General features: G+C 44.3%; 1 protein-coding gene across 2 annotated transcripts in view; it reads right to left on the bottom strand.

Moving 5' to 3' along the window:
* TMOD1 (tropomodulin 1) overlaps positions 1 to 14,896 on the bottom strand; it is an 80,521-nt gene that overhangs the window by 37,075 nt on the left and 28,550 nt on the right. For both annotated transcript variants that reach the window (XM_037492133.2, XM_037492132.2), the window contains exon 3: positions 346 to 502. In XM_037492133.2, the coding sequence (XP_037348030.1) occupies positions 346 to 502 (157 nt within the window). The remainder of the gene's footprint in view (positions 1 to 345; positions 503 to 14,896) is intronic.

The following is a 14,896-nucleotide window of genomic DNA, read 5'->3' as shown; positions in this document are numbered from 1 at the left end:
CTCAGGAAAGTCTTATTTAGGTCTCATGTCCTTATGTCAGGATTATTAGCTTCCTCTTTCACATTCAAAGTATCTACATTTGTATGAATGGTAATGAGGACACCCTTAATTGGGGATTTAAGAGAAAGTTCTGCCTGTCTGGATGGATAGAACTCTTTCTGGAGTTAACCCAAAAACTCTGCAAAACCTACATCACACATCAACACCTTCAGAGTTGGCTTTGTGTTTCTTGGTGAGGCAGGGATGAGGTCCAGTCACATCTAGCCACAAAGGGCCTGGCAAACAGTTGGCACTCAGCAAATGCACAGGGCATGACATATTTGTAAGAGCAACATTGTTCAGTACCTCGCTTTTCGCCTGTGTAGGGGACCAGATCTTCTCGGTCCTTAAACTCCTTTGCTTGCTTTTCCAAGTGATCCAAGAGCTCCTCCCTTTTAAAGGGGCCTGTGGGCGCCTTGGTGGTCTGATCCTTCTGCCTCAGGCCTGCGGGCAGCAGTGCATTCTACAGCGGAGGTTGTGGGGACAGATGAAACAGAGAGAGAAAGAGAGAAAGAGACAGTAGTTAGCTGCTGAAGACTTGCATTTCTCTAGAAATTCCTCAACAAACCAGGGAGAGTTCAGAGCCATGAATCAGAGTTAGCTTATTTGAATGACAAGGCACAGAGCTAGGCCAGGAGGCAGGTCTCTTAAGGGTCCTGCCTTTTCCAGTTGCTAAGGATTTTTTGAGGTGAGGGAGTGAGGGGTCAGCTGATAGGTGCTGAACAGAGAGTGTCACTCCACGACTATGTTGAGTCATGAATAATACTGAGTCTGGATGCCTGAAGATATTTACATCCATTGTATACAAAGTGCTTAGGGAGAGAAGTCCAAAGGGCTGAGTTAGGGTCCTGGGTGAAGAATCAGGCAGGAAGAGGCAGACACAAGAAACAAGCAGGAGAAGGGCTGGGCAGCATGCTCAGGGCGGGCAGTCCCGGAAGCCCCAAGGCTGTTTGCTACCTTCCTGACAGTCTGTGATCTCGCTGTGTGCTATTAAATATTTTGAACGTCGCCCCTGGAGATGGGTCTCTCAAGAAAGATAACATCAACCAATCATTATGTTTGGGCAGGCTACTAGGTGTGGACTTACTACTAACAGATTCCTAACTAGGGTGGAATGGAATTGGGCTTCACTTTAACTCAGCACCCCCAACTCCCATGCCCTAGAGATTCAAAGAGGTTTATAATTACAAAAATGCTTAGAGATTGTCTAGAACACACACCTTCCCTTCAAGAGGAAACTGAGGCCCAGAGCAAGAAAAGATTTGGCCAGGTAATTTCAGGGGCAGATCTAGAACAAAATCCAGGGGACTTCCTCAGAGTTTGGGGTGGAGGGCTCTCTTCCTGACACCTTCCTTCCCGAGAGCCAGTGGAAGATACCAGGAAGGCAGATGTGAGCATAATCTCCCCTAGCTTCTTGCCACATCCCCAAATTGGCTAAGTTGGGGAACCATCCCACCGTTGATATTGGCAGCACCAAATGTACATCTTCAGTCACATATGTACACCTCCAAATCCCTTCCCAAGTGACCCCTTTGGGAGAGTAAAGACACCATGGAACATTGAAGATAGTGGTGTGCCTGCTAGGTGGAGGGAGGAAGCTTGGAAGGGAAATCATTCTGTTCACCAGGTGTCTGACCTTTGTACAAAGCCCTGATTTGGGGTGATGATGATTCCAGCTATATAATCTTGGGCAGGTCACCTATTTTTATTATGGTTCAATTTCTACAACTGTCTAATGTGAGTAATGGAGTTACTCAGAATTGTTGAAAAAATTAAATTAGATAATGCAAGGAGAGTGCTTAACATGGTGCCAAACACTCACAAATTACTACTTATCACTACTGTAGTTTTAAAATCATATAAGACATATTTTAACAGTTGACTGGTTACCCAAATATGTAAGTTGTGTAGGGGGTGTATTATCCAAATATACCTTGAAATTCAAAATGCAAACATAACTATAAGTGAGTTAAGCACAGAAAGCAAGTGTTGGCCCACAGATCCTTGCATGGGATGCCTGGTTCTCATAAAGGTTTGGGATGGTGGTGAAGCACACAAGGTGGCTCGGTACTGGAAGGGCAGACATTCACAAGGGTGTAACTGAGTAGAAAAGAGTTTGCAAACTCACATCACTTTTGGAAAAATCTGATAGAGCCCATTGGTTTAGTTAAAGCAGGGTTTTCCCCTCAGCACAAGAGATACCTGGGGCTGGGTAGTGGGGAGTTGGGAGGGGGCAGGAAGTTTATGCACCATAGACTGTTAGGAGCATTTCTGTCCTCCCCCTAGTGGGTACCAGGAGCACTCCTGCAGAGTGGGGACAATGAAACATCTCCCCAAACATTGCCAGGTAGGCAAAATTACCCATGGTTGAGAAGTATCATGTTTAACTTAAGCCCACATATTTATAATTAGGAGAATAAAGATGTTTTCACTGCATCTCAAAAATAACAATTATATACCAATAGCATGTTAAAATATGGCTTCATTCACTTAAATCTTGATTGAAAGCAACTGACTTTTAAAAAACAAAAATGTCAAAGGACTTTTTAAACAATCCTTAGCTTATCAGATTTTTAAAAAAGATTTTTATTTTTGCATAGAAGAAATGGGGCATAGGCCAGAGGTGTAGGGACTGAGAGGATTCACCAGAGACAGAGTGGGGAGCTGCATAGGCAGACTGACTGGAATACACTGCTGAGGGGAGCAGTGAGTGAGATAGGTTTGCTGCACCTTGTGGCTTAGTTAGCTCTCTGGCTAGGGATCGAACTCAGACCTGACTCAGGCCTCAGGCCATCATGGTGATAGGTAATAGTGCTGAGACTAACCCCTAGGCCACTAGGGAGGCCTGCTTATCAGATTTTTAAAGTAAATATAGATCATATCTGCCTTGGTAGAAGTTAAAATTTATTTTCTTTTCATGAAATTGTACATTTAATAATCACATGATTTTCAATTAAAACAAAAGATAGTTGCATATTTTTAAAAACTCTTGATTACCATTTTATTTGTTTTAAAAAGACTAATTGCACTAAAGTAAAAATCACAATCAACAAGCAACTATAGACCAGAGACACACTACAGTGGGGGGCGGGGGGAGGAATGGAGGGATTGGGGTCAGAAAAAGGGGGTGGGGATTGTATGGGAAATATAACCAAAATGAAAATGCATACATTGTGCAAAAATGAAAAATGATGTATTATATAAAATAAAAAATTAATTAAAAAACAGCATATGAACTCATATATTATATCAAAATGAGCTCAAAATGGATCAAAGACCTAAATGTAAGAGCTAAAACTATAAAACTTTTAGAAGAAAACACAAGCATAAATCTTTGTGACTCTGGATTAAGCAATGGTGTCGTAGATACGATGCTAAAACATTATGCAACAAAAGCAAAAATAATTGAACTTCATGAAAATTAAAAACATTTTGCTTTAAAGGACACTATCAAGAGAGTGAAAAAGACAACTCACAAACTGGTGTGAGATTTTTGCAAATCATATACCCAACAAGGGTTTCGTATCCAGAACATATAATGATTTCTTACAACTCAATAACTCAATGAAAAAATAGGCAAGGGATATGAATAGGAATTTCTCAAAAGAAGACATAAAAGTGGCAAATGAGCACCTGAAAAATGCACATTGGTGATCAGGGAAATGCAAATCAAACCAGAATGAGATGCTACTTCACACCCACAAGGAGAGTTATAATAAAAAAGACAGATAAGGACAGTGTGGGTGAGGATGTGAAGAAATTGGGACACTCATACACTGCTGGTAGGAAAGTAAAATGGTGCAGCCTTTTGGAAAACAGTCTGGCAGAAAACACACTGAGTTACAAGAAGCATCAATTCCACTCCTAGATATATACCTAAGAGAAACGAAAGCATGTGTCCACACAAAAACTTGTCCATAAGCATTCATAGTAGCATTATTCACAACAGCCACAATGCAGAAACAACCTAAATGTTCAGCAAAGGGTGGAAGGATAAATAAAATGTGGTTTATCCATACAATGGGATGTTATTTGGCAATAAAAAGAAATGAAGTACTGACACGTGCTGCAAAACACACGAAACCTTGCAAACATCATGCCAAGTGGAAGTCACGAAAGATTACAAAGTGTCTGATTCCACTAATATAAAATGTCCAGAAAATAAATCTATAGAGGTGGAAAGTAGCTTAGAGGTTGCTAGAGCCAGGGAGAATGGAGGGAAAGGAGGGCTGGCAGCTAATGGGTACCGGTACCTTTTTTGAGGTGAGGAAAGTATTCCAAAATTGATGGAATTTTTGAATGGGTGTGGTGGCGACGGGGGTGTCATTCTGATGGGGGTGTCACTCTGAACATCCCATTGTACACTTTAAATGGGTGAGCTTTATGGGTGAATTACATCTCAAAAAAAGCTGTTAAGAAATAGCATACATTATCTAGGGACAAATCATTAAAACGGTTAAGGCAATGACTAAACTGAGGAGGCTCGACCTGTGCCAGGGACCAACGAGGATGCTAAGATTGGCCAGGCCAGAGCTGGCCAGATTCAACATGATGTCCTGTGTTAAAATGTGGCGGACCTTATTATGTAAATTAGTGGTGGAGTAGTTAAACACGGGAAAGAAAGCATTGCCTTGTATCATGACTATCAGAACCTAAAACTGACTCTTCAATAGGCGAGGAAAACAGTTCCCACGTGCACTTTGTTGTCAGCTCTGATCAGGAGAGAATTTGGTGAATGTGCATGTGTGGATGTGTATCTTTCGTTCCTTTATTTCTTATTCATTCCACAAACAAACATCCACAGAGGGAGTATTAGGTGTCCAGGCAGTGTGCTAAGAGGTAGGACCGTGACCCCACAAAGAGCTCTCTGATTTGATGTGACAAAGGACACAGGAGGTGAAAGGGGGAAGTGGAGTAAAATGAGAGAAAAGTCTCAATTACAGCCTGTGTGGAAAAACAATGTACTGTTCTAGCTTTTAAGGTTAATCAAGATCCTTTTACTTTACTGAACAGCAAATAACAGTCTACTACTAGCCTCTACACTGTCATAAACGAAGGCCATATACTTCCATGATGCCTGCAAGTAATTGGGACCATCTACCCTTTAAGGTACTTAAAACACTGTCTCCTAAATCCTTAAAATGTGCGCAGGGAAGGTTGTTGGGCAAGTGCTTTCTTTAGTGCTAATTCAAAGGGCAGCGTCTTCCAGGACAATTGTCAATTCTGCCTTCGGGGAATCTGCATTTACATGGTCACATCACATGTACACCTTTACCAAAGTAGGTTGATTATGACTGAGGTTTGCATTGGGAGATAGCTTTGGTATCAGGCTCTGAGCATGTCTGTATGTCCTCACAACTGGACATTGACTCATTTGAGGAGGGCAGTGACTAACTGCTGCCTGGGGATAATCTCCTTATCATTTCCCAACAGCAAAGTTAGTGGTGGTCTTGAGGAGGAGGAATTTCTAGATGTTCTCTGATTTTATCCTAAACTAATAGCTGTTAGACACTTGGGAGGAGTGGGGACTGTGGCACATTGGAGCTTTCAATGACTCCACAATATCTAGCTCCAGTGAATTATTGCTGGGTGGTAATGAGGGTGGTGTTATTTGGTCTGCTCATCTCTGATGAAATCTCTTGATTTTAAAATATTGACACACAATCCAAATATTTCTGAAACAGTGTTAATGCAAAATAAAACACATCGACAGAGCAGACTCAGTCCATGAGCTACCATTTTGCCATATCTGATGTAGGGTTCCTATCAAATTAAAATTCCACATAGAGAAAGTCAAGATAAATGAATATTCATTTATTTCACAAACATTTACTGTGTCTTTTTCCTATTAGACTCTGGATTGGAGGAAGAAAGATGTATATGGATAGGTTTTTAATTTAGAGGTTTTAAAAGATTTGAAAACATATTAACATTTCAATCCATCCTTGGAAATAATCATAGTGGAAAAATTAGGCAACCTCTTGGTCTAGTTTCCTATTCTTGTTTTTTTAAAAGGTGTCTTCTTTTGAAATGTTATAAAATTAAAGCTCAGATATGCAGCTTGACAGGTTAACATATTAGTCTAGCTTTCGCACCCATATTCTGGAGTCCAGTTGTCCAAAGCACAGTGGAAACTTTGACAAATTCTTAACTGTGCTGTTATGCTCTGCAAACAGGTGCCAGTAAGGCTGACTCTCCAGTAGCTACACACTATCATTGCTATAGTTAGGGCTGACGTGAGCTTGAACCACTGTGGACTTGTTCAAACATGCACACAAACAACATGTGCACACACAGGCAACACACATGTATATGGGTATAAGTATCACAGACTCCTGGTAGGTCAGAGCTGCAAAGCCCTCAGAGAAGCTCTCAGTCCATTTTTTCAATTTCAACTGGGGAAATTGAGGCAAAAAACTGCAGTCACTTGTCCAAGGTTAAGTCCCCCAATATGACTAGAAAGGATGCCAGGAAGCCTGAGCTTAACTATAGGTGGCAATTTGATCACCTAAGACAGCTGCATCTAAGAAGGCGGGAACGTAAAATGTGCCCTTCTTAAGATCCAGGAGTCCTGGGTTCCAGCTGGGTGAGTGAACCTCACTCAATTCCTTAGAAGAGCCTGACCAGTGGGAGCAGCTGAGCGTCAGGGCAAGGTAGGGCCTTGCCTGAGGTTACATGCTGGACTGGGAGCTCAGAACTCTTGGCTTCCGAGCTACAGAAAACTTTCCATAGTACCTGACTGCCTTCCTCTAGGAATAGATCCTGAAACTCAGATGTGGCACCAAATGAGTACAAGGCTTCCTCTCCAGAGTTCCCGTATCTTCATCAAACTAGTTTCAGTTTACAGGTAGAGAAACTGAGGCCAAGGGGCATGAAGTTACTGTCCTGGAGTGAGAGTGGAGCCCAGGAGACCCAACCTGGCAGAATGCCCATGGATTTCCCTCCCCTCTTATTTCATGCCCTACACACCCAGCCCTTCACCCCAGCTTCTACCACATCATCCAGGCCAAACATTTTATGGGCTAGTGAGTCACCCAATTACCTCTTATAAGATCGGTGACAAAAAACAGAATTTTTTTTAAGCCAGCCTTGAGGACTTTTGTTTTCCTGTTAACTGCCAAGTCTATTTCCCCTTGGGTAAAATGAGGCCCTCTTGTCTCTTAGGGCCTCACCCTGATATAGAGCAAACTGGTGCTGCATTAGTGACCAGCAGCTTCCAGATCCCACTAGAAATCATTTGGTGAAGCTTCAACAGAGCTTTCTAGTCATATTCGGGGACTTAACCTGAGAGTATAGCAGGGGCTGAGGGCACCACCCACTATGTCCAGTCCAGAGGGGACAGGTGAGGTCCAAACTTCTAAGACCTCCCCCCTTTCTTTCCAAATATTACCCCCAGCCCAATCTGGGGGCCTTTTCTCTAGAAAGGACCAGGTCCTTGTCCAGTCACTCTTGCTATCGGACTGGTGAAACCCAACAGCTGCCACTTCCACCGGACAACTTTACAGGGCATTAGCCTGACATCTGAAGCACCCTTGTGGCCCCAGCCCAGTTAGTGTTTGTGTGGCACTTATTGGCCATAACAGCACACTGTGTCTCATTCTGGCATCCATGGCATGAGGTGGGGCCAAATCTTTTCCCAGCTTTCTCTTAATCCTCTTTTTCTGCTTCATGTACAGGAAAATGTTCCATGTTCCCTGCTGTGCACCAGGCCTCCTGAGACTGTGAATGTGTGGTCCCACCCCATTCAAGCTCACAGCTAGAGGGGAGACACATGCCTGAGTCTGAATGGCTTGCTCTGCCCTGGGCTTCTTGGAGGAGGCAATGCATGAGCTGAGTGCCAGGGAGCCAGGCAGATAGGTTGGTGAAAAGAAGACATGTATGTTTCAGGGGAATAGAAAGTGTAGCACCACAAAGGCATGGCAGAGTCAGGGCCTTGGCTTTAGGGGGAAGGGCTTGGGTGAATCTGAGGCTGCGGAACTCTGAACTGCTTTTCTAGGGGCATCACCCTCGTTCAAGCCACCATGCCTTTCGCTGGGACCATCAACACCTCTCTACCTACTCCCTCCCCCCCTCATCTGCCGACAGATCTCACTAACAGGAGTCAATCCCCAACATATGACGCTCAGCCCCTCCACTAACCCACAGTCATGACCAAATTCCTCAGCCAGGCATGGACTTTTCATGTTTGGGGTCCTATCTGCTCCAGCCTCTTGCTCTCTCTGTCTTCAAACATTCCACGTTGCGGTCACTCCAGGCTACTGCACACCCCACAGACGTGCCTACACTCACACTGCCACACCTCTGCGTGCCATCCACCCCTCTTCCTCTAATGCTCCTTCTCCCAAAGCCCTTCCTTCGGCACCCTATTCAGCCTTGGCCGTGCTCCCCACATTGATGCTGATTATTTTTTCAAACTCTCCTAGGCATCTTGCCAGTTCTTATATAATGATCATCCCACTCTGTCTTATCTTGCATTTATGCCATATCTATTGATGATATATGTTAGTATTCTCTGAACCCCCACCACCAAGCACTGGGAGCTAGGCAAATGTGGTCTGAATGGTTAAGACCAGCATTGATGTTCCAGCTGGGAAAAGGATGGTTTTACTTGGATAGCCTTCAGGTCAACATCATACCTGCTGCCTCAAGCAGGTCTGGGGGAAGTGAAAGATGCCAGGATAGGGGTGTCCAGGATGGGACAAGGGTTCACTGAAGGAGGTTTTGAGAAATGCCAAGTTAGAGAGTGAGACATCTGTAATGTTTTCTTTGGGGGACTATGTATTTAGTTAAATCCCTGCCAACTTTTCTTACTCCTCCTTAGAGCTTTCAGCAGAGAACACCAGGCCATCAAATTGGCAAACACACAGTGACAGGCCCCAGATGGTCTTTGATTCATGTCTCCCCTTCATCAGTAATAAAAGCTCTCTACTTAGCTGAGTACATGTCCTCTCGGATTAAAGACTACATTTCCCAGACTCCCCTGCAGTTAGGTTGAGTCATGTAACTAAGTTCTGGTCAATGAGATGAGAGGTATCCAGTGGCAATTTCTGGCAACCTTCCTTTAAAAAACACTTGAATAATGACTTTCTTCCTTTTCTCCCCACCCCCCTTTGTTCTATTTTGATGCCTGGAATGAGGCTATTATGACCATCACCTTGTACACCAGGGATGGCACAAAGATGAACTGGGACATAGGACTCTGGAAAGGCTGGGCACTGGGCTTCATATCAGCCTTAATTAGCCCATGGCAGGACATTTGCTTCAGCGAATAATAAACCACTGATTAAGTAATGCTATTTTGAATCTCTATTACTTGCATCCAAATTGCACTCTAATTAACATTTCCCAGTATAGTGAGGCCACAGACAGGATATTGACTATGGATTTTCTCTCTAAAATAAAGTTCTAAAGCTCTTTTTGCTTAAAATGCCAGAATAAAAGGCTAAATTCCATGTAGAAGCAACTCATTGCCTATCAGTTTATCATCATAAGGCATAATTGCTCGTATTCCAGTCAACTGCACTGATACTGCATTATGGGGACACTGTTCAAGGCAGATGCACCTGGTTGTGCACTGCACTATTCACTTTATTACCTAAGGGCATTATTTGTGCAGCATACAATTACCACACACAGTACCTAGTGGCTGCCCTACATCTATGATATTATGATGGGGCTCCAAATTTCAAAAAGTCTAGATTCTTTTGGGAAATATATATTTAGGCTCAATACTTAATCAAACATAAATTTCTCCTGCTTGTCTCAGTCCCCACCAGTCCCAATTGTCTTTGCCACAGAAGCCAAGATATAATTACATTTATTATCTACTGGCTCTATTGTTGCTTTTCTTCCTGGAATGCTAAGTGGCAAATGAAAACTTCATTTGTTTACTTATTTTATTCAAGGTATATTGGTTTATAACATGTTTCAGATAGACAGCATTATAAATCAACATCTATATATAATACAGAATGTTCATCTCCAAAGGTCTAGTTTCTATTTTCTCCCATCCAACTGACCTCTTTTACCTGATTTATCTACCCCCTTTCTCCTAGTGATAATCACTTTTTTGTTTTTATGGTCTAAAGGTTTGTTTTGTTTGTTCATTAGTTTTGTTTCTTTATCTTCCACATAAGAACACACAGTGTTCGTATTTCTGTATGACTAACTTTACAAAGCATAATACCCTCTAGCTCCATTTATGTGTTGTTTACAGCAGAATAGCATTCTATTGTGTAGATATACTATATCTTCTTTACCTTATCATCTGTCACTGGGGATTGAGGTTGTTTCCAACCCTTGGCTACTATAAAAAGTGCTGTGATAAACAGGGGGGCATATTTCTCTTTAAATTAGTGTTTTTTTACTCATTGGATAAATGCCCAGAAGTGGGGTAATTGGATCATGTGGATTTTCTGCTTTTAATTTTTCGAGCCATCTCCATACTGTATTTCATAATGGCTGCACCAATTTACATTCCCACTAAGGGCTAGCGGCACATGCCCTCCAGCACTTGTTCTTGCCTATCTTGTTTTTTTTTTAAGATTTATTTAATTATGCATACAAGAACTGGGGTATGAGCCCGAGGTGCAGGGGGTGAGAGGATTCACCAGAGACAGAGTGGGGAGCAGAACAGGCAGACTGACTGAAATACACTGCTGAGGGGAGCAGTGGGCTCGACAGGAGAGATCTGCTACACCATGTGGGTAATTTCCCTAGCCAGCTGGGGATGGACCTCGTGCTGCACTGGCTGGAGATAGCTTAATAGCGCTGTCTTTAACCCCTGTACCACCAGGGAGGATAACAGTCATTCTCACAGGTGTGAGGCCATAACTCATATTTGTTTTGATTTGCATTTCTCTAACAATAAGAGATGATGAACATCTTTTGGCCATCTGCATGCCTTCTTTGAAAAGTGTCTATTCAGATCCTCTGCCCATTTTAAAATCAGGTTGTTTTGTTGATGATTAAATGCGTTCTCTACATACTTCGGTGTTAACCCCTTGTGGGATGTATGACTTGCAAATACCTTGTCCCATTCAGTGGGTCACCTTTTCATTTTGGAGATGGTTTCCTTCAGTGTGCAGAAGCCTTTTAGTTTGATAGAGTCCCATTTGCTTGTTTTTGTAATTGCTTCCCTTGTGTTGGCACTGAACCCCCAGAAATATCTCTGAGAACTTTCCTGTTTGTACATTTCTTTCAAAAGTGAAAAGGGGGGGCCTCCCTGGTGGCGCAAGTGGTTACTACACTATGAAGCAATCTGCAGTCTCTGCAACATGAGTTCGATCCTCCGCCGGCCAGAGAGAAACCCACATGGCGAGGCAGACCTCTCCAGACTCGCTGGCTGCTCCCCTCAGCAGTGTATTTCAGTCAGTCTGCCTGCTCTGCTCCCCACTCTGTCTCTGGTGAATCCTCTCACCCCCTGCACCTCTGACCTGTACCCTAGCTCTTGTATGCATGCATAAATAAATCTTTAAAAAAAATAAAAGTGAAAAAGGAAAAGATGGACCATGAAGGCCATGTGCAGTAAGAAAACTGGCCTTCTTTCCTTTGTCGCGGTTCCCTGCCTGACCTTGTGGGAGCCTCCTTGGCTGGCTCTCCATTGAAAGCGTTCAGTAGGGGAGAGAAACTGGGGGGAGGCAGGGGTTAAACTTCATAGTGATTTTTTTTTTTTTAAAGACTAATCTGAATCATATGGGGCAAAATTTTTACATTTGTTAAACTGGATGATGGGAACAGGAATATTCTGTATTTTCCTGTATCCCTAACATGTTTCCATTGTAATTGTGAAAATCAAAAAGTAAACTGCTCAGGGTCCTAACTGGGGAGGTGTAGTTGGAAGGGGAGGGGAAGGGACGGCTCCCTAAGGGGCGGGTGGGAAGTGGGACCTTGAAAAATAGGAGGATTCCAAAAAGGAGCAAAGGGCTCCAGGTTCAAGAGGTGACTCCACAAGCGGAGGCAGGGAGGAAGAGGCTGGAGGGGGAAGGATGATTCTGGGGAGGCTGGAGCCCACTTGGGGGCAGCAGCGGGGTGGAGAAGGGTGTGGGGGAGGAGGTCATGGGGCCAGAAGACAGGCTGACACCTGGCCTCGCTCACCCTCACCCACCAGGCCCATCCTTGGCTCTGCGCACAGCCGGCCGGCAGTGTTTCTAAGGATGTGCGTCTATTTTTAGAGCAGAGATTTATTTCTTTCCATTTCAACTGTTTACTTCTGTCCGGGGCTTGTGATTCTGCTGGTTTGCGTTACAGGAGAAAGCCACGGTCCTGTGGACCAAACTTGGCTGCCTCCCGCATGGCCAAGAGTGTCTTCCCGCTTCCAAGACACGACCTGAGGGATGAGTAGGGAGGATTTTACAATTTGTGGGGTCTGGTGGGAAGCCATGCACTGTGAGAGGAAGCCCATGTTCTTGCCCTGGTTCTGTGGCTGACCGGCTGTGTGCCCTTGAACAAGTCCTTTCCCCTCTCCGGGCTTCAGAGTTTTTGTTTTTGTTGTTTTGACAGCACTAAAGTGGTAACAACGATACCACATAGGGTTGGTATGAGGATTTGATGACATCCAGAAGGCACCGTGTGAATAACAGGTGTCCAGGAAGGACTCTAAGTTAGGGTTTCTTTCTCTGCACTGTGCGTGTTTATGCAAGGAGGAGAGAGCAAGGGCTAGGCTGTCTCTGTGTATCTTTCTAGCTCTGAGATTCTACAGTTCTAGGGGTTCACCTCCATTGTTTCACCCTGAAGTCACAGCCCTTGATCTTAGAACTCTTGGCACACTGTGGACGAGGGAAGCAGGTCTGCTAGGTCATGGCTAGTGAGCTGTGTGATTCTGGGCGTCTATTTCCTTATCTTAGGATGCTACTAACCCCAATCTCCAGGATCCTCATGGAGATTTTATGAGTGATGCCCATAAACAGCACCGTGCCTGGCATGTAAGAATGAGTAATCATTACTGTTGTTGCCATTATTATACTGTTGCTGATGTTGCCATTGGGCCTGCTCTTTTCTGTTGTTCCTGGGACTACAACACATTGCAGATTCCCAGAGACTGACTTCAAGGTCAACTCTTGGGACCTAAGTCCTTTACAAGGCTGGGATTATCTCAATCACGTCTCCTGCAAATATTCTGATCCTTTAACTGAGATACTTTTAAAAATATTCTTGCCCCCCCCCCAAATCTCATTATCAAGCAATATTTATAAGTAAAGGCTATGTGTTTGTGGTTTCTTTAAGATTAGTGAAAAAAAGATTATGATGAAAATAACAGAACCATTTCAGAGGAAATCAAATTGGAAAAAATTGGCTGATGATCCTCTATCCTAAACCTCCCCCACCCAGTTCCTTTCTAGGTTGTCCCAGACCTGCACACATGGGGTGGTTAACAGCACAGGCAACCAGGGGGATCATGACTATCTGGTTGGGACCCCAATACCACTTGGGTTTCATCTCAGGCATGTTACTTCATCTTTCTAAGCCTCAGTTTCCCTATCTTTAAAATGGGGCTAATAAGTGAGCCTCTCAGAGAACTAAATGGATCATTCATAGGCATTGCCTGTGACACACACAGTAAATCTTAAACATCTGCTGATCCTAGGAGAACTTGTCCACGACTCCCTGCACGGGTCACAGTTAGACCCTGTCATTCTCACATCTGTGCTGCGCCTGTTTCCCCCCACTGCCCAGTACCAGGCAATCTGAACGGAGGAGCTGGCTCAGCTTCAGAGCAGCATCCACTTAACTCCAGAGAGAGGAGAAAGGGCAGATCCTCTTGGGGAATCAGTCAGCAGCGGATACTTTTAGCACAGGGAGCATTCCTCTCCCGCGGGAGTCCAAGTGCAACAATCTCATGATAAAGCTCGAGTTTTTCCAGTCCAAGGAGTAAGAGAGAGAAAGTTCTGGGGACTTGTTTTTCTTTTTTTTCCAAATGTGCACAATTATGGAATCCCCCGCTGCAAACAAAGCTGCTTTCCAACTACACATACTCTACGCCGTCACCTGACACTGGGGCTTAACAACCGCATCACAGAAAACATACTCCCTGAAGGGCTAGCTGCGTTCAGGTAAAAAGCCTGCCAGGAATTGTTCATAAAATCATCGCTGGCCACAAGTGGAGGGACTTTCAGGGGGCACCAAGGCCAACTTCGTCCACTTTACAGGTAGGGAAACAGCTCCAAAAGGGAAAAGCACATGACTAAGTTGGGAGTAGGGCCAGGATGAACACTGGCTTCTGCATCTCAGGGGGTTTCCAGGAAGAAAGAAGAAAGGTTCTGTTACAGTCCCCTCTCCAGCTACAAAAATCTGGGAACATCTGGGGTGCCTGCTACATCTTCTTGAAGGCTGCCAACAAACCTGACAGTGGCATGGCTAGAGGTAATCCCTTACAACACCTCACGGCTCAGCCCCTGTCTAATCATGGGAACTTGGAAACATTACCTCACCTCTCAGTTTTCCTGCCTGTACAGTGGGGGTGACATCAGTGCCTGGATCATAGGATTATGATGATGGTTGAACGAATTAATATTTTCAAAGTGTTTAGCACAGTGTCTACATGTAAGGTGCAATATGCACTTGTCCAACCAAACACTGGAACAGGAGGGGGACGGGGCCCATCAGAGAGCAGTGGTCTGGGCATCAGGGACCTGGTCCTGGTCCAGTTCTACTTGGACACGTGACCAAGAGCAAGTTCCTTTCCTCCGGGCTCAGCTCCTGCTCTGTAAGCTGGGGGGTGGGACACCTGCTGGTCTCCGTGCCCCTGCCCCACCTGGCGCCTTGGTCTGCATACCTTTGGCCTCTCCCTGTGCTGTGATTTCAGAACATGGGCCAAGGGCGGGGGAAACTCAAGCTGGAATGTTTGTGCTCTCAGAAA

The sequence above is a fragment of the Talpa occidentalis genome, unplaced genomic scaffold, assembly GCF_014898055.3.
Source record: "Talpa occidentalis isolate TD23 unplaced genomic scaffold, MPIMG_talOcc4v2.1 talOcc4.7, whole genome shotgun sequence".
Lineage (NCBI taxonomy): Eukaryota > Metazoa > Chordata > Mammalia > Eulipotyphla > Talpidae > Talpa > Talpa occidentalis.
This window is presented reverse-complemented; position numbering and strand designations above follow the sequence as displayed.